At 47.7% G+C, this 18178-nt stretch overlaps 5 protein-coding genes across 5 annotated transcripts; 3 read left to right on the top strand and 2 right to left on the bottom strand.

The window, feature by feature from the left end:
• Positions 1-262: 262 nt before the first annotated feature.
• Positions 263-1556, bottom strand: EDB93DRAFT_1338246 (uncharacterized protein; the record flags this gene model as incomplete). Its single annotated transcript, XM_041455385.1, is given in 4 exon segments — positions 263-817; positions 869-997; positions 1088-1480; positions 1500-1556. 4 exon segments carry the CDS (start codon positions 1545-1547, stop codon positions 263-265), a joined length of 1125 nt encoding a protein of 374 aa, XP_041306034.1. The 5' UTR covers positions 1548-1556.
• A 2216-nt stretch (positions 1557-3772) lies between these two features.
• Positions 3773-6543, bottom strand: EDB93DRAFT_1156024 (NCS1 nucleoside transporter family). The gene is made up of 15 exons (XM_041449875.1): positions 6466-6543; positions 6237-6401; positions 6161-6173; positions 6026-6105; positions 5769-5958; positions 5686-5715; positions 5556-5631; positions 5224-5501; positions 5146-5168; positions 4848-5097; positions 4722-4801; positions 4595-4670; positions 4449-4529; positions 4261-4389; positions 3773-4210 (listed from the first exon to the last, which is right to left on the bottom strand). The coding sequence occupies exons 2-15, from the start codon at positions 6371-6373 to the stop codon at positions 4007-4009; spliced, it is 1647 nt and encodes a 548-aa protein (XP_041306035.1). The 5' UTR covers positions 6374-6401; positions 6466-6543; the 3' UTR covers positions 3773-4006.
• A 39-nt stretch (positions 6544-6582) lies between these two features.
• On the top strand, positions 6583-9083 carry EDB93DRAFT_1156026 (kinase-like domain-containing protein). The gene is made up of 7 exons (XM_041449876.1): positions 6583-6808; positions 6860-6917; positions 6963-7059; positions 7107-7204; positions 7259-8065; positions 8129-8651; positions 8701-9083. Exons 1-7 carry the CDS (start codon positions 6776-6778, stop codon positions 8843-8845), a joined length of 1761 nt encoding a protein of 586 aa, XP_041306036.1. The 5' UTR covers positions 6583-6775; the 3' UTR covers positions 8846-9083.
• Positions 9084-9354: 271 nt separating this feature from the next.
• EDB93DRAFT_1156031 (cytochrome P450) lies at positions 9355-12172 on the top strand. Its single transcript, XM_041449877.1, has 14 exons — positions 9355-9513; positions 9582-10016; positions 10064-10193; positions 10246-10434; positions 10489-10640; positions 10695-10810; positions 10864-10978; positions 11036-11049; positions 11115-11304; positions 11355-11411; positions 11471-11495; positions 11551-11676; positions 11724-11864; positions 11923-12172. Exons 2-14 carry the CDS (start codon positions 9833-9835, stop codon positions 12005-12007), a joined length of 1524 nt encoding a protein of 507 aa, XP_041306037.1. The 5' UTR covers positions 9355-9513; positions 9582-9832; the 3' UTR covers positions 12008-12172.
• A 28-nt stretch (positions 12173-12200) lies between these two features.
• Positions 12201-18177, top strand: EDB93DRAFT_1228879 (uncharacterized protein). Its single transcript, XM_041451262.1, has 4 exons — positions 12201-12346; positions 12405-14047; positions 14099-16802; positions 16850-18177. The coding sequence occupies exons 2-4, from the start codon at positions 12426-12428 to the stop codon at positions 17852-17854; spliced, it is 5331 nt and encodes a 1776-aa protein (XP_041306038.1). The 5' UTR covers positions 12201-12346; positions 12405-12425; the 3' UTR covers positions 17855-18177.
• The last annotated feature ends 1 nt before the right edge of the window (position 18178 follows it).

The raw sequence follows: 18178 nt of genomic DNA on the forward strand, positions 1-18178 counted from the left end.
CTGAGCAGGACCTTCGTGAAGCTTGCTTCAGGGCCGTAAATGCCAAAAATGCTCGAGGCTGGTATATGCATAGTGGCTATCTGTAGCACGGACAATATTACGCGGAGGGGAGTAGCTAATAGCTGCATTTACGGGGTAACAATATACGGGTATGAATATCTACGAAGTTTGTGTAAGATTATCAGAGTTTAACAAATGGTAGATGTGCGAATAAATGGTGGGGATATCACATTGTAGATCTCGAGTGCAGTCCTGAGATGACCTAGACAAATGGGTTTTCTGCTTTGCTGGCGACATAGGCATTCAAGATACGTATGCGAGCGAGCGGAGGCACTGCAGCCCATTCCCAAATATCAGCACCTAAAGCATCCAGCTTGTCGCCAACTTTGAAGCCGAGCTTTTTAAGACTCTGGCAGTCCTTGTCGTCCAGAGCATATTTTTGACACCATTCCTCCACCGGATTCTTGGTAACCTGTGCCGGCGCAGCTGAAATGCTGGCAGATGCACCGAAATGCTGGTGTGTGCAGCCCAGCCCCACATGGTGTGCTACTGGACTCGGAGTGGGTGGTACAAATTGCTGCATGTGTAGAGGGTACATGTTCCATGGTACGAAAGGGTACAATGGGGATGAAAATTGCTGCAGCGAAGGGTTTGGGAGGTTCCATGGTGACATTGAAGGGAAGAACGGCTGGACAGACATGTTCAAAGCATGAGGAGTCTGTGGTGTCTGAGGCAGGGTCAAATCCTTGATGCGATCCTTAGGATTGAAGAAATTGCTGCCAATGGGAATTCGCCCATACGAGGTTTGCTTGCAAAGCTGGCAGCTATCATATATGAGTGTCACAATAGACAATGATGATGTACATACAATGGAATTCACCCAAACTTTCATTCTATTGGAGTTCAAGTCAAAATGCCAGCCTTGTGGTTCTTGAACATAGCAGCAGATTGAAGGGTGAGTTGCACAAGTACCAATCTCGTGCTCGTCGTTAAGTCTCTCCAGGATTGGTGTGATTTGATCATCAAATTAAAGCTGCGCATCATTTCAATGTCAGCAATTTCACTTGCTGTCACCGTGAGCACTCACTTTTCTCCCATACAAGCTACCATCATCTTGACGTTTTTCAGGAATATCCAGAATCGGAACAGGTGCAGCTTGACGTCCGTGTTTGGTAGGTCTTGGAGTCGCGAGTGCAACAATGATGATTGTGGAGTCTGGATCTCTCATTCCTCGAATCTGCTTCTTCATGGTTTCATAGCCAACAGCATCCTTCAAAGGAAGAGGATTTTTCTTCTGGAAGCTCCACTTTGTACTAGACATATCAATATTCTCCCTCTCGACATTGGCAAACACCACTATTTCATCAACAAACTGGTGCCAACTCATCTTCGGAGTGATGTTGAAAGGACCATCTGAAACAGGTGGCTGCTTCACGAATTTGTCACCCTTGGGAGTCTTGCCTCTCTCCAATACCGGTGGCTGGGCAATCTCAACATACACAGGTACGGAGAAGTCCTTTGGGCCTTCTTTGCGAGGTCGTCCACATGAGCGAGGCTTGATAACATTCTTCGTACCAAGGTTATGAGCCTTTTTTGCACGCTTCGAAGCTTTAGAAGGCTTTGACTTCTTCCTTGCATTGGCTGAAGGATCTTCTGCCTCAGAGGTATCTGCGGCACAGTCGGAATCATATTTCCGCTTCGATAGCTTACTACCAGGGATCCGAATCTTCAGTGCAGGCTGCTTGGCATAAATTGCATCTGCCTAGGTGTCAGTTTATTCCCGTCGAGTAACAAGGAGGTAGTCACGGTAACCTTTGATCGCTTGTAGCTCAGGAGCAAGCTCTAACTCCGAGTCATCGTCCCCATAGGTTTCATCACCATACTCGCCCGAGGAGTCTTCCATACCACCAAGATTACCATGTTCTTCGTCTAAAATGTTGCCAGATTCCATATGGATACCATCAACAGATGCATCATCAGAGTGTTGTGAATGAGAGGCATCCTCCTCGTCGGAGCATTCAGTTACTGTATTAGACATAATCTAACGTTCAAAAGAGTGACACTTATGCTTTTCTGCTTGACTTTGAAGGAGAGTGGTGCAAGTTTGCTGAATTTTCGATTTATTTGAATTTTCAACATTTCTACCATTTTTGAACCATTTCGAACACGTGAGTCAAGACTTTCTGGAAGGACTGTACTCAAACTCACACTTGAAGTGAAGGTGACAAAAGTCGAACATTGAGCTAGATTAATAAAAAATGCCATAACGAATTCAGAGGGAGGTTCACAACTCTGAAGCATCAAATAATTGACCTGAAAATATAAAGCTTTGCAAAGCTTTATCTGACCGTAAAACCAAGCCGAGTCTGCCGAACCACTTACCATCGGCAGATTTTTGTGCTCATAGGGTGCATTGGGCGCGCTCGGGGCAAGGGTGCCCGTACCCCAACTCTAAGCAAAACCATCCAACGTGAGTCACGGATTCAAGAAGCCCTTGCTGGAGTTCAAGGAGGAACATATAAGAGCTATAGGGCAGCGGCGAAGGCTCACCAGGTGAGTTTGGATAATCTGTGCTTCGATGAACTGGCATATTTAATAGGACCTCACATCTTTTGTTTAGGTTTAGTTTCCAGACTCTACATGATCGCGCAACCAGGCGCCACTAATCAATTCAAATGCTGCCAGGAAGCGCCAACTGTTAAGCCCATCACAGGAAGCTGCATTGCTGGATTGGTGCTGCCTCAACTCAAGGTTTACCACTCCTCTCCATGCTCGTGCTTTCCGGACTTGTGTGTTCGAGATATGCCATAGACGCCCTGGCCTTAATCAGGTGTGCTGTTTCCTACGCCGTCATCCTTGTCTCGTCATGGCAAAACCACGAGGACTGAACAGTGAAGATCAACCAAAATGCAGTCACGAAAGATTTCGATGCTCCACTTTCTTCGTACAAGCTTAAGGACAATTCTCTTACTATTGCACAAGCTCTCGGACTCGCTGTCGAAAAAAAGGACACAATTGCTTCACTGACCAACAAAATCAGGATGCACCTTGACGAACACCCGGCGCTGGCAGACAATGCATGTTTTTCTGCATTGTTTCAAGTTGGAGGTGCAAAATGTCGCACACATTCGAAACCTGTCCCACTCAACAAGGACTCCACTCCTAATATCAACACTACTAGTGGTAGTCATTCAGTGTCGTCCCCTGCACAACATTTTGGCTTCAGCTCATTGCTCCCAGTCCCACGGCCACCTGCAGGACTCGGACACACATTGTGTACTCCTCCTCCTTCGAGCTTACAATATCATGCGCACTCGCCAGCTAATTTCATGTCCCATGGATCTTACGCACCAGCGCCACCACCTACTTACTCTTTTGCAGCACCTTCTTTTGTACCACAATGTCCCAGTCATCTGCATAGTTCCTACAGTCCCTCATAAATTTGTACCGCTTCATAATGCACATTCAATAAAACATCTTTAACTGTTTAAGTTTTAGTTAGAGTAATGAACACTATGAGGCCTGTGCACTTGATACTGGATGCCGAGCGGAGCTTGTTTCGGGAGATGTGACATTGTGTGACTGTCCGAACCAGTGGTTGACCGAAGTTGTGATTAAACCGATAGTAATTGGAAAGCAAGGAATGAACATGACGCTGGTGGGCTATTGCTCAGCTGAACTCAGCCCTCTATAGCAGAGAGAAAATAATCGCCATCTAGTTCAATTCTCTCGGCATGCGTCTGCTCGTTTGCTTCGGGCTCGCTGTTTAAACCGGAGAGCTTGTTGACCGTTGATATCCTCTAAAAGCACGTACGTGCAAATAGTCTGCAACTAAATATCATATACTATGTAGCATGAATCTATATCCTGATATATACTTGTGAAAGTGTGCACCTCAGATTAGTTGACTATCCTACACGACGAAGAGCCCAAAACGCAAAATCAGATATAAGGTCCATCAAACATCAATACGGGGAGATACACGACGTGCTAGGTGCTATGCATGTTACACCTGTACTTTAGTGGTCTCGACGTTTACGCATTTCTTTTCCTCGCCCTCAGTACCACTCTGCATTGTTTCTGTGGGAGATTTCCTGTCCTCTTCATATTGCTTGTCTATGTGGTCCGCAGAGATTAAGCAATCAACATAGGTATCATGAGCAGGGAACAAGTACGATGCAACGTAATACACCAGTGATGCTACAAAAAACTAGTATAATGTGAGCAAGGCACGTGTAAAGGAAATCAGGAGTGCCGTACCCCGTACATCCACGCAATGTCAAACAAATGGGTTGCATAGCCTATCTTGATAGCTGGATTGATCGAATTGATAAGCCCGGGAAGCGTGGGGCCAACAGTTACTATCATCGCCAGCACTGCGCGCCAGTTCTACACAAGCAGTCAAATATATCACGAGACGGAACATAGCGGGTAGCATCAAAGCTTACAAATCCCCCAGTGTAGCGATATCGTCCCGAAGGGTCATACATAGCGGGAACGTCGACGCAGCCCTTATGTACCAGGTAAAACTGTGCGACGCAAAATTTTAATCAATGATTAGGCGCGAACGGACATGCCTGTAAATTGTACCCACATCGGTGACCATGATGCCAGCAAAAGGGCCAAGGAAAATGGTGTATCCATTCATAAAACTCAAGAACCCCGTGGCACTATCAGCGGATGATAAGGGCTCAACAAGGTGACATATGGCGAAGACTTACTTGGCGAGAATCTCCCATGGACACAAAGCCCAGCCACCGATAATCGCACACAATATTTGTCCGCGCCTGATGTTGATGTACTGTTTGAAATGAGCGATTGTATGTGGGGAGAGTACAGACGCTAACCTTGGGACATAGAACTGTCATATCATTTCCTGCCCCGAGCGAGTTGGCGCTGATGTTGGTACCAATAGTCGTCAGTGCAAATACAAAGGAGGCGAAAAAAGCTGCGGCCCGATTGTCCCAACGATCGATTAATAGAAGAGGGTTCCATAGGACCTCGCCATAAAGCTGTATTCCAGCACTAGTCACAGCGATTCCAACGAAGCTGCACAGCGTAAATGCGATGGGTATTATAAACGGTTGGACATATTGACTAAAAGCCCGTTAGACAACAGCGTCGATCTTAAAGTGGAATTCATACGCTCGTTCATTCTTGGCATAGCGCTGCAAGTTTTTGTGAGGAAATGTGGTAGAAGATGTACAAATTTATCTGACTTACAGTAAAATCGGGAATATTGACCGACAAACTGGCATAGATTCCCAAGGCGCTATTCATCGCGCTCAGCCACGCCCATGAAAAGCTGTTGCCCTCGATAGTCGCATGCTGGGAAAACAAGCCCTGTGAGGCGGGGACCTTGACAAATGCCCATATGATCATTGCCAGCCATGCTATAGGTGTGAGGACACCCTTTGCGAGAAATAACCAACGGATTTTGTGAGGAGTCACGAAAAGAAACGGGAGCTGGATGAGCCAATAGAGGAAGTAACACAAAAACCCTGTTAAATTGGTTAGATGAGTATATAACAATGGCAGCAGGGGAAATGATGCACCAGAGCTGGTAATATTTGCAGAGACTGGTAATTGATTGGGCATCTTTGCAATCGAAGGCCAAATGGCTTTGAGCATCTGCATCGTACTCCGAGTCAGTAAGACCAAATTTTGATAGAATACTCAATGTACCTGATACACGCATTGCGACCCATTGTATGTCTAAATGCATGCATTAGGACTCCCGTCATTAAACGCATTCCCATAATTATTACCTGTATACCGAACCAGAACATAGATAACAAGACGCGACTGAACACGGTGAAGTAACTGAACCAAAAGCCGAACGACGATCGATTTAATACAGGGAAGGCGACATGGAGACGAGCGCCTATTGTGCCAGTCAAAACCATTACTACGGAGATGATCGCATAGGCAACCGCGATACACGGCAAAGCCTGGCGCCTAGCAGCCAACAAAATGTCAGATTAAATGTGCTGTCGGACTGGAGAACTGGTTCGAGTAGTCATACCAAGATAAACCGATTGCAAGCATGGAACTAGCCAACTCCCAAACTGCAAGATTGGTAGCATCAGAAACCCAGTAGGATATCTAACGAATAGTTATTAGTAGATTATACCATGATAATCGTTGTGGCATGTCCTACATAGTTCCAGGTGCTACGAGGAATCATCGAGGTTATGAAAACAGCTAAACCGTTGTGCAACAACTATCGTGCTTACGTCCATGTTCTCAGACGGGGAGGTACCGGATCCATGTCCTTGTTGCTCCATCCATTGTTCGCAAAAGTAGTTTCTTCACGTTCGAGAGTCCATCTGGAGGGCTTAAAGAAATCGACCACACCCCCACTTTGCGGCATGGTTGGTAGCCAAGGAAGAAACAAGTTCCTGATTTTCAAGTCAGTGCAATTCATTATATATCTCCGCATGCGTGAACAAGTGACATCCGCACTTATTTATATTGAGATAAGAGTTGGATAAGAGTTCAAAATTTTCACAGACAATCGTATTGGACACCAGTCACTCGACCGCCCACGTCAAGAACAACGAACTACATTTGAACTTGCAATGATGCCCCAAAAGGATACCTGACTAATCGACATTTGCAGAACCACGTGGGACATATTCTGTTTCGCAAACGGTCAGCCTGGCTCATGATGCCGGCCTTGCTTCCTGGACCGTAGTTTTCAGTGTGACCTTTTTCTTCTTCAAACCTCTTTCATTAAACCGCTGTGGACCAGCGGGTTTGCTAGTATCACCTCATGTCTGACCCATTTGACGTTATACCATTCGAGGTACGTGCTGCTCATATAACCTACCCCACACCACACTCACCTGTCTTAAAGGATATCAAGGGGGAATGGAAGAAGCTGGGTTCAGGTTCTTTTGGGAACGTTTATAAAGGTATCCTATTCGATCAAATACCCATCCAAGCTAACAGATGTATAGGATCATACTTGGGCATTGATGTCGCAATCAAAGAAGTCCTGCCATCCAACAGTTACAACGTCGCCAAATATTTTGAGAGGGAATGGAGATTAATGAAGTAAGCTTGCTTTACTAGGTACAGATTGTCGTTGAGCATCGCTTCAGAGAAGCTCGTCATCCCAATGTTGTGCTTTACCTTGGCCTGTCACGTGCCCCGCCTCCTGATGGACGAATATTCATAATATCAGAGTACATTGAGAACGGTGCGTCCACTTTGAGAATTTGATCTTGTGCTTCTCTTGATACTGTTGATTCAGGAAATCTTAGAATGTACATATTCGATAAGACGAAATCTTTTCCGTGGCGTCTCCGGCTTTCTTTTGCCACAGATATTTGCCGTGCTCTAGCATACCTTCATGCACGCAAGTGCATACACCGCGATTTGAAAGGTGAAAATCTCCTCGTCACCGCAAACGGCAGATTGAAGATCACCGACTTTGGTTTCGCTCGGATTGCTGCCCGCAACGAAGAGGAAAGCAAACGTCTCACCTTTTGTGGGACTGACTCGTACATGTCACCCGAAATTCTACTTGGGGAGGAGTTCGATTTGCCCACAGATATATTTTCTCTTGGCATTATCTTCTGCGAGATCGCGGCGCGGAGGCTATCTGATGACCGCCATTTTAAACGTACTGGCCCAACGTTTGGCATTGACCCCGAGGAGGTGTACCGACGAGCCAGTCCCGGTTGTCCACCGGCATTCCTTGCTCTCACGCTGGACTGTCTCGCTGAGGATCCAAAGGCACGCCCCACCACTCTCTCCATCTTAAACAGGCTAGGCGAAATCGAAACGGAGGTTTTGTCACGTCCAGACACTGAAGACCTTCACGTTGGAAGCATAAGATTTATGACAGGAGGCAGACGTCCGGGTGCCGCTCCGCGTATCCCGAGTTTTGGGGCTGGTGTCGGGAAGGACATCAGGCACAATCCGACCTCCATCAAAGAGGATGTTCTCGCGGCCCTGTCTAGCGGCGAGGAAAGCAGCGACGAAGAGCCCATTGGCGCCATGCAAGGTCTGGCTGTCAGCCTGGATCCAAATAGCAATTGGAGTACGACAGCCAACGGTGAGATTATTGCTTTAGAGTTCCGACGACATCTGGTGACGTGGTTCGATTGTTGACATTCAGGACACTCGGGTGATAGCACCCAACCTCTTCTCGTCAGTAACTCCAGCACATTGTCAGAGTACAGTGCCGTCGTCGACTGGGCCCATGTTCCCACAAATACCGATGACGTTCCGACATCTTTGTCCTCCATTCTCACTATTCGGCCTGCGCTTGACCCAAACGGGACGGCAGAACCCACTACCCCAGGTGCTTCTTTGACTGACAATAGTAATACTCCAACGAGCAGCGACTCGATCATGTCCGCGCAGAGTTATCAGACTGCTCAATCATCTATCCAATTTTCCACCACAGCGACGAAAGGCCACTCGTCCATCGGTTCTTCTCCTATGTTTCACCGCTTTACCTCACTCAGACCTGGCACAAAGCGTACCAGCGGATCGGCATCCCCGACACGTCACGCCGACGGAGGATGGAACCCGCTAGAGCTGATCTTCTCTAGCGGATTAGTTGGGCAGAAGTGTGATGTATGCTCCAAGAGGATTGGCTGGAAACCTGTTTTGGAATGTGACGATTGTGGGCTGCGGTAGGTTCCTGACCTGTTATCATAGCGGATCTGACTGCTATAACTGCAGGGCTCACGTCAAATGCGGAGAAGTTGCTCCTCGTGATTGTAATATTCGTTCAGTAAATCAACCAGCCCTGCACACATCCTCGCCTTTGTCGAAGGGAAGGAGCCAGCCAAAAAGAGTATCCTTACCCCATTCGACCACGCGATAGGGACCCTGCATGTTCTATCAAGCCACACATAATACATAATAGCTTACATTCATACTACGTCACTGCCGTACGTGTTGCTCGGTATACGTATCTTCAAGTTGTATCGGTTATGCATTCCCAGTGTTATCTGATATCAGCACCTGTCGAAGCTCTTGTCGTTAACATTTTGTAGGGTGGCAAAAGCAATACGACTGATCATAGGAACATGGCGGCATGATCAACTTTTTTTCTTTTCAAACTCTGCCACGTAAGGGGTAGAACTCAACTTTGATCACGACAAGCCAACTCAATTGACCACCAGTGTCGCCTATCTGATGAGGCTAGGCTGACATTGAAAGAAACAGCGTAAAGATGGATTGTCATCTAAAATCGTACCATATCATAACGCTGGACTCGGAAATATCAGCGAACTTAAGCTTGTCGAAAACGTTCAGATCTCACTGATCATGAGACGGAAGTATTAGAAGGCCAATCAGCTGATGCGCTCAAAATAGAAATCAGTCGCGTAGGTCCAACTACGTCAACTTACTCGCAGCCATATTCATTCACCTGAAGCCAGTAGTCTCCGTTATGACCAACACCCAAAGCCGATCTGGAGCCGTACCTCCCTTAGTACTACTTACTCAATATCTTGGGCACTACTGCGGTACTTTAGGAGATATAATCATGTAAGTACGGAGTTAACTCAGTCTAGTACTTGTTATTGGGAGAAACGTTCCTTACAAACCTTTTCAAGGTTCAGCATCGTCACACAAAAGTTCGACCCGCCAGACGCACACTCAAGCAAAAATAAAATTGGCAGGTTGCAAAATAATGTCAATCAATTGTCGTGACTGTACATGCGGTTATTCGGCACGAGCTTTAATACGACACGCGCATCATATGCCAGCCATATCAGGAGAGTACAAATAGGCTGCTCTTCCTGAATGCGACGGTTTGCTTTATGAATAACGCATCACAGCTCCATATCCATTACACAGCGTGAAGATGTTATTCCCCTATATTCTCGTCGTAAGTGTCTTGTTGATGCTGTGTCTCTGGTCCTGGTCAAGGAACTCAGCTGGGTTGCCCCTTCCGCCGGGGCCACGTTCACTGCCCTTCCTTGGAAACGTTGGTGATATCGACATGGTGCGTCCATGGCGTACATATAGCGAATGGAAGAAGAAATACGGTCAGTACTGCAATCTCGAATACTTGTCCCTCTCACATCTCCAGTAGGTCCTATTGTATCATGTCGTCTGATTGGCCAGACCGTCGTCATAATCAACTCCGAGAGTATTGCACGGCAACTCCTTGATCAGCGCTCAGCGATATATTCTGACCGTCCTGCAGGTCCTGTACCAAAACTGTGAGGTCGCTCTTCCCCCTTGTTATTCGCTCTGATCGCAATACATCGTTAGTTTGGGCATAGATTTCATCACTGCCTTTCTTCCGTATGGGGATACATTCCGACTTCATCGACGTTTGTTTCACCAAGCATTACGTTCTGATGCAGCAGATTCTTATCGAGATCTCTACTTGGACAAAGCTCTCCAGCTGTCTTATAACCTTCTTGGCTCTCCTGAGGCGTTCGAGAAGCACCTTTTCTTGTAAGTTCGCCATTCCTCGCCCGCTGACGCCTGGAATGTCTGAGGTGGGCTCAGGTACACAGCTTCGATTATCATGTCGGTAACGTATGGATACGATAAATTCTCTTGGGATGGTCCCCCGATTACATCTATCGCCAAACTTGTGGAGTTAATAAATGTTGGCCTTCAACCAGAAAGGAGTGCATTACTCACGGCATTCCCTATACGTACGCAAGTTTATTCAATATAGAATTTCTGATGCCACTAGTACCTCGTTGCAGTCACGCGACTACCTCCCTGGTTTCCGGGCGCATCACTCCAACGTATTGCCCAGCATACACGGAAGCTAGCACTCGAGTCTATGAACGAACCATTTGAATTCGTAAAAAGGAATATGGTGAGCACATGACATAGTAATCCTGTCGGCGCGAATAATCATGGGGGCTGAAGGCCACCGGAGATGCACCAAAGTCAATGGTATCGGATCTATTGGGTAAAATGGACGAGGGCAAGGAGGCCATTTCAGAACAGGCAGTAAAAGAAGTTGCCTTGACCGTCTTTGTTGGTGAGCGTGTTTACTTTTTGTCAGGTCACGAGACAAACCAACATATTTTATTCATAGCTGGATTTGATACGGTGGGTCCACTATGTCACACTATGACGCAGTAGACTGCGGACAGACCAGCTGATGGCTTACACAGAGCTCTTCCACGTTGTTTACCTTCGTACTAGCGATGGTTTTGCATCCTGAGGCTCAGCAACGGGCTCAACAAGAAATTGATTCTGTCGTTGGCATTGATAGGCTGCCAGATTTCTATGACCGACCATCCTTGAAGTACGTGGAGGCGGTTTTTCGGGAAACCATTCGTTGGCATATCGTCGCACCAGTCGGTGAGAGACTTGATGTATCAATCATGTCATTCTCAATGTTGTTACGAAAGGTCTTCCACATGCAACGTCAAGTGACGACGTCTTCCAGGGCTATTTTATTCCAAAAGGTTAGTCGACTGATTTCTCTATGCTTACATCGCTACTAATGCGACGCATTTCACTGTAGGCTCTTTCATTGTGTCTAACATATGGTTTGCATCAATTTTCTGACTAGTCTCGGGCTTTGAACCTCAGTCACCTCTTTAGGGAGATGTCCAGAGAAGGACACGATGATCCTGATGTTTTCAGACCAGAAAGGCACTTTGCAAGTGACGGAACACTTTTACCAGACACGATAGCGGCCAAACCTATGTGGGGTTTTGGAAGGAGAGGGTGAGAATCAACCTCATCCACGAATCATTTTTTCACAAGCTGGTTAGGTGCCCAGGGCGTTTCATTGCCGAAGCTGCGATGTGGAGTGCGGTGGTACATCTCCTTGCAGCGTTCCGAATGACAAAGGCAAAGGATGAAGAAGGGAGAGAAATTGAAGTGAAAGAGAAGTTCACTTCTGGAGTGGTCTGGTACGTTTTTGTGTGTTTGAGAAATGAAGGATTGGCGTCCTCACCACTGATTTTGTAGCCGACCCGTGCCATTTCAATGTTCTTTTGTCCCTCGATCAACGGACAGGGAGAAGGCGATTCGCTTGGGTAGGGCAGGGATTTGATTATTCTAGCGAGCCTTATAGTAACTCTTCGCATTATATATTAATACATTGTACATCATTATTTTTCGTAGCTACGTCGATTGTTTCGCTATCAAACTTTCCTCCGAGTCCGTGATACTTGGCCGGTAACATAATAATTAACCGTTCGTACGGTGGCAATCCCACAATAATAGATTTCCAATGATAATTTGTCTCTCCACAGTGCACACCACTAGGCAGATTTGCAGTCTCATCAGCGGCCTACGATAAAAATCATCGCTTTCAGGCTCTCGTAGAGACGAGCTCTACGAAATCTACTGCCTAGAAATACCCAGATTTGATTCGGATCTGGGGTATAAAGTACGTTATGTCAAAGCATCACACATTCTGCAGATTGGCTTAGTTGAAGCACATAAAGTATCATCGTACAATACGGCACATGTCTCGTCAGCAACAGGATACAGATGCCAACACCCGGTTCAGACAAAGGTCAAACACGACAACCTTTGCCCCGTTTGCGTGGCGGCGCAAAGCCGACACCATATCTTCTACCGTCCAACCTCAGACACAGCCGTTGACCTTCGATGCCCTCGTTGAGGCGCTGACTCCTCCTGCAGTTCCAAGTCTCACACATGCACGTTCCTTGGCTGCTCTAATAGCATCACAATCACCGCTGCCTCGACCATCCGTGTTAAACCCAGTATGGGCTGCACTCTGCGGTCACGATTCGCCTTCCTCACTGCAGGCGGCAGGGTATGAAATCATGGCAACGTTCTGGGAGAGATTTGACGGCCACCTGGGTACAGCAGATATTCTTCAGTATTTCTCTCTATTCTTGCATACCGTCTGGGCTGCCGATGTAGGGGAACCTCGGCTACGGGCTCTACGGGCTCTTACAAGAGGGGGAACAGAAGTCATCGGTATCGAAATACCATTACTTAGCTTGCTCAGGACATGGACAGAAGGCGCCTTTGATGCTTACATGTCGGGTGATGCCCCAGATTCTATTGACCGTGCAGAACGAGAACGACACGTTGAGCTTTTAGCTACCTTCCTATCTTCTGTATTGGAGCAGCCGGAATCCGCGGCTCGTGTATCTGAAGGTGACCTCGCTAGTGTCCTTCAGTTCTATGCTGGTCTTCTTGGTCGGGCGTTGACAGTACCTCCCCTGTGTCCTGCTGCAGATCCCGTACCCTCACCGCCTCTTGCCGCTCACACTGATCAACCTGTCGGCGTAAAAACGACCGTTGGGGTTCACAGACGTCATCCATCATCCATATCAATCCGTTCCATCTCGGCCCCAAGTTTGCTTTCTCGAAAACACCCAGCAGAGTTGATGGTCGTCATCTATCTAGACCACCTCAGTTCGCAGCTCAAAGCGCTTGCACCAAAATTCTTAACGCTCATTCTTCCTGTCCTCTTACGCGCACAGGCCTTCTTTGCTTCACCATTACCCCGTGTATCCATAATGACAGGTCGCACTCATGCGCCAGCTAGCTTAGAGGACAGGATTCAAAAAACTCTGAACGTATTGTTTTCCGGTCCATACGGTAGTTCGTGCATGGCAATACTCAAACGACACCTTCTTCCTCCTACCGACGTTGGGAAGGACTTTCATATCGCTCCCATCATCGCTCTCGGTGCGCACAGAACACTGAGAAACATCATCCGCCAAGGACTATGCACAAAAATGGCTCGCGCATACATTTGCAGACTGACTTCCGTCTCATATCCCACTGCAGGCGTTCCCGGAAACAAGGATCTTGAGAAAGATCTTATGGAGAGGGCATGGTCAAAGGATGACATATCTGGATGGGACCATACAAGGCTCGGAAGATTGCTCTGCAAGTCGGTTGAAGCTTGGGTCAAATTTACGCCAGCAGATAATGGGGAGGATTATGACATGGAGAAGGACAAGATAATGGACGAAGCGGCATGCACCATGAGAGATATCTTTCAGGAGTTTGATGAGAGGGAGGATGGGGTTGATATGGACGATGAAGAGGCGTGCGTTGCAGGAGCAACTCTTCGTCAACTTGCCAATTTTGTTCGTCCCATCAGGTGTGTTGCTCGTCTTACGGGCATGCACCTACATTTAAACTAATTTCGTAGGACCACGGATGGAGCGCCTCTGATCCTACCGCTAGACCAGCCTACCGAAGCCCCTACGCCATTCTTACGCACGCTTTCATCCTTGTTGGCTCGAGATCATTCAACCTATATGATTCCTTTGCTGTCTACCACGCTCTTCTTTATTGCGGACCATCTTACCGATGTAGACACCGCTAAACTCCCAAGCATGATGTTTGAACAACATGATCTGTCACCTGCATCACCGGATTGGTTGAAGAGCTGGGAGGACATTCTTTCAAATCCCACTTTATTTGCTCCTACCCGAGCGCTAACACGGTTGGAAATTATGAAGGCATTACGATCCGTCTACGACTCTCTCAAGGATATGCATAGCTACAGAAAGGCCCTGGCAGACCTAGTCTTCGATTTTTGTCGGGTACAGGCAGACAACCCGCAGGAAGACCTGACATTCGACAGCAGCGTGGCATGGAGAATATTGGGCGATGAAGTAGTTCTTCGTGCAGTAGAGGCACATACTGCATCAGCATTGGTGACCCCATCTTCAGAGTCCGACGCTCCGGCTCTCTTCCCACCTATACGGGAATTTATAGACCTTTTGACAGCTGTTGCCGTCGAAGGAGGAGTCCAAGAGGATGACGATGACACCGGATGTGCCCACGCTTCTGACACACCAGTGTCACCTGCATTTTCCTCCAACAGTGCTTCTGCTGCTGTAACTCCTATGCTCTCAAGGAAGCAGTCAGAGCAGCGCAGCGGAAATGTGAGAGACAGAGATTCGACTATGCCCTCTGTCATGTCAATTCTGTCATCCCTTGCGGGTTCTCGCTCTCAGTCCCAACACTCTCAAGAACATGAGAGTGCCCGCCCTCCATTGGTCGCATCCCCTGTATCAGAGCCAGTATTGCCTCGTGCAGCTGTGGCAGTAGTGTCGTTGGTTTCGATATTCAGCCAACTCGCCTTCACTCCTCATGCACTACTTCAGCGTAACGTCATATTAGCAGGCCAGGTATTTGATACTTTGGTTCAGCTCATTGGTCAGGCAAAATCACCCCGCGCTCGTCTCACTGTTCTCCAGTTCACCATGCGAATCCGTGCCGATAGGGACCACCGCCTTTATTTCGTTGATGCCCATCATGATCCGGATGGCAATATCATGACCTTGGCATCGCTAATTGGCCGCATACCAGAGCCATCGCTTTTTGGACAGGTGCAGCAGTCAGAGGATGAGAAGACTAGTTCTGGTGACTTGAACAATGATGATTCTCATGTGCGCAAACCGCAGCATCGAGGTACTCAAGAGCGTGATGGGAGACGAGCATCTCGTGGGAGGGGGCTCAGGCCAAACCAGTCGGCAGGCAGCCGCAGTAGGTCGAGAGCACCGTTGTCAACGCCATCGCCCAGTACAGGTCAGGTAAAACCGCAGGAGACCCTCTGGCAATTTCCCGAATCCCTCCCATTCACTTCGATAGATCCAGACAATCCAAGCGAGGGTATTTTTTCCTATGATCCAGTATTCGAGTCTATTGGTGTCCTACGCATAGACTCTTACTTGTGCGCCATCTTCGACGTCATAGAGAAAGAGACAAATTGGGAAATTCTTTCCTATGTACTCTGTCATCTTCCCGTCCAACTCGCAAACAAACACCTATTTTGCGGCCCCAAGTGTCGTGAGATGATTGCGAGGTTGCTGACGTGTCTCTGTTCTGGACTGGGATGCGGTGGATTAGCATCCAGCGGAATAGCGTCCAGTATTGACCGATGGCCTCTCGGTCTCAAACCTCGTGACGCTCATGGGCTGGCATTTCACACACTCACTGTCCTCGTCAGCTATCGGCGGCACTTCGACCTGCAGTTGCGACACGCGATTGTTGATGTGTTTCTAAAAGGGTTGGACAGTCAGCCCACGACCATCATCTGCTGCCTACAGGCTTTGACGTTATGTGCCTTCGAGCTTCTTCCTTCGCTCAAGAGGTCCCTACCATCAATCCTGGAGAAGCTGTCGCAGATCATGTCAAATCCAGACATGGCTGTTCACATCCTCAGCTTCCTCTCCATTGTCGGCTCCATCCGCGCGCTGCATGCTAATCTGCGAGAAGAAGACTTCAAAATGGTGTTTGGTGTTGCGCTGCAATACCTTCAGCATCACAATCGACGTCCTGGTGCAACGCCTGCAATCTCATGGGCAATGTCTCAGTATGTTCGGATGATTTCATTCTCCGTGGTATATGTTTGGTTCTTAGCAGTCAAGCTTCCCCATCGTCCTCGACATATTTCATATATCACTCGCCAGTTGCTTCTAGCAAACGAAGGAAAGGATGACATTGACGAACCCACCGAGGTGTGCTTCGACTGGCTGGCGCGATATGCATACGCCAGCGCCGATCCACGACCTGCTCGTTCGATGCTCAGTGAGATTGTGATGAACCCAAATAATCTGGCATCCCCGGACCCTGCTATCAGTGAAAAGACATGGATTTTGGGTAACTCTGTCGTCACCATCCGCGCATTGGCTCGCCTTGGTTGGATTGAAGTCCTATCCCGCCGCCCTTCTGGGTTGACTAGGTTCCTCTGCAAGCTAGAAAATATACCCTTGGTTGGGCCCGGTGATGTCGATCCTGATATGGTTTCTGTGGCTGCGGGCATGATGATGGAGCGCGATGTTCCGCGCCCTGAACGCCCCGATGCAGGCGTTGATCAATCGCTAGAAACAAGTCCTCGTAGTGTAAGTCGGAACTCTTGTTCACAAACTAATGGACTCATCCATTCTAGGACACGATCAACACCGTTATCGTAGGAGATGATGGTAAAACTGCGCCACCAGCACCAGATCCAATCACTGGCTATGTGTGGAGTAATACTGCTCCCTCTCAACGTCGAAAATACGTTGCCGTTGATCCTGCTTTCTTCACCCTCCAGCTTTCCCCTTACCCTGATAGGAACCAACCCTCTAGCCAGCGGATGGTCGATGCAGCGTTACTTCCAGCTCTCTTCCGGTCGTTGGATCAGATTCCCGTGATTGATACCCATAAAGTGGGAATCATGTACGTTGCACCTGGCCAGACACATGAACTTGATATTTTACGGAATACCCATGGGTCGCCTGCGTATACAAGGTTCCTCGAGGGCATCGGCAGACTCATCAATCTCCGAGGTCAAGTCGACGTCTATGCAGGTGGCCTGAGCCCGGACGAAGACGGTGAATACGCCTATGCATGGTGGGATGATATAGGTCAAGTCCTTTACCACACCGCTACGATGATGCCATCCAAACCTCACGACAACTACTGCGTCGATAAAAAACGACATATTGGAAATGATTATGTCCGAATCGTGTGGAATGACTCTGGAATTCCCTATCAGTTTGATACACTTGCCACTCAGTTCCAATTCGTGAATATTGTCATCGAACCCCATTCCCTTGGCGCAATCGCTGCCTTTTCTAATAATATCCACGAGAACGAGTATTTCAAGGTCACTATCCAACGTGCCCCTGGCATGAGTGACTTTACACCTGTCGGTGATTTCAAGCTCATATCGGCGGAACAGCTCCCTTTGCTGGTCAGGCAACTCAGCTTACTGGCGGATTGTTTTGCGTCTGTATTTGAACGCACAGAACGAGACACCAAGGAAGTTGAGGTAATCACCAACTGGCGTGCTCGACTCCAAAAGATTATGACTTTCAAGAAGGAGAAGATGCCACCCCTGCAGACTGGGGGTGAAATCGAGGAAGTAATTGGACAGGAGGCCTATCGCAACTTCACGGTTACATTTTAGCCTTATTGCATTTTGCAGCAATTCTACCTAGGCGGATATTTTACATCGAATATCATATCTTCTTCTCTACAATTCACTCATTGGTTAAGCTGATTGTTGCTCTCTACATGCCAGATCTGTTACTTGTATTATTTACCACTGCTTCTACCATGATTTGCATGCTGTAAAGTACGTCAACACTCACTATAATTTTGCGACGGGGAGGAAACAAATAGTCAGTCAATGTGACTAATTGTACCAATCACCCAGGCTTCCTTCTCGTCGTAACTCAATTTTACGAGAGTTCAAGCTTGCAGGAAGCAGTAGGTCCAAGCATATCAAACA

The sequence above is a fragment of the Suillus bovinus genome, assembly GCF_016758785.1.
Source record: "Suillus bovinus strain UH-Sbo-P2 chromosome Unknown EDB93scaffold_42, whole genome shotgun sequence".
In the NCBI taxonomy this organism is placed as follows: domain Eukaryota; kingdom Fungi; phylum Basidiomycota; class Agaricomycetes; order Boletales; family Suillaceae; genus Suillus; species Suillus bovinus.

Coding starts and splice junctions, on each gene's coding strand:
- EDB93DRAFT_1156024 (XM_041449875.1), bottom strand. CDS start 6,373: ATGCCGCAAAGTGGGGGTGTGGTCGATTTCTTTAAGCCCTCCAGATGG. Junction 5,632..5,685: donor GGTCGCAATGCGTGTATCAG/GTACATTGAGTA, acceptor AGTACGATGCAG/ATGCTCAAAGCCATTTGGCC. Junction 4,671..4,721: donor CCATGGGAGATTCTCGCCAA/GTAAGTCTTCGC, acceptor ATCCGCTGATAG/TGCCACGGGGTTCTTGAGTT.
- EDB93DRAFT_1156026 (XM_041449876.1), top strand. CDS start 6,776: ATGTCTGACCCATTTGACGTTATACCATTCGAG. Junction 6,809..6,859: donor TTGACGTTATACCATTCGAG/GTACGTGCTGCT, acceptor CCTGTCTTAAAG/GATATCAAGGGGGAATGGAA. Junction 7,060..7,106: donor AGGGAATGGAGATTAATGAA/GTAAGCTTGCTT, acceptor GCATCGCTTCAG/AGAAGCTCGTCATCCCAATG.
- EDB93DRAFT_1156031 (XM_041449877.1), top strand. CDS start 9,833: ATGTTATTCCCCTATATTCTCGTCGTAAGTGTCTTGTTGATGCTGTGT. Junction 10,435..10,488: donor TTCGAGAAGCACCTTTTCTT/GTAAGTTCGCCA, acceptor AGGTGGGCTCAG/GTACACAGCTTCGATTATCA. Junction 11,677..11,723: donor TGGGGTTTTGGAAGGAGAGG/GTGAGAATCAAC, acceptor CAAGCTGGTTAG/GTGCCCAGGGCGTTTCATTG.
- EDB93DRAFT_1228879 (XM_041451262.1), top strand. CDS start 12,426: ATGTCTCGTCAGCAACAGGATACAGATGCCAACACCCGGTTCAGACAA. Junction 14,048..14,098: donor AATTTTGTTCGTCCCATCAG/GTGTGTTGCTCG, acceptor CTAATTTCGTAG/GACCACGGATGGAGCGCCTC. Junction 16,803..16,849: donor TAGAAACAAGTCCTCGTAGT/GTAAGTCGGAAC, acceptor CATCCATTCTAG/GACACGATCAACACCGTTAT.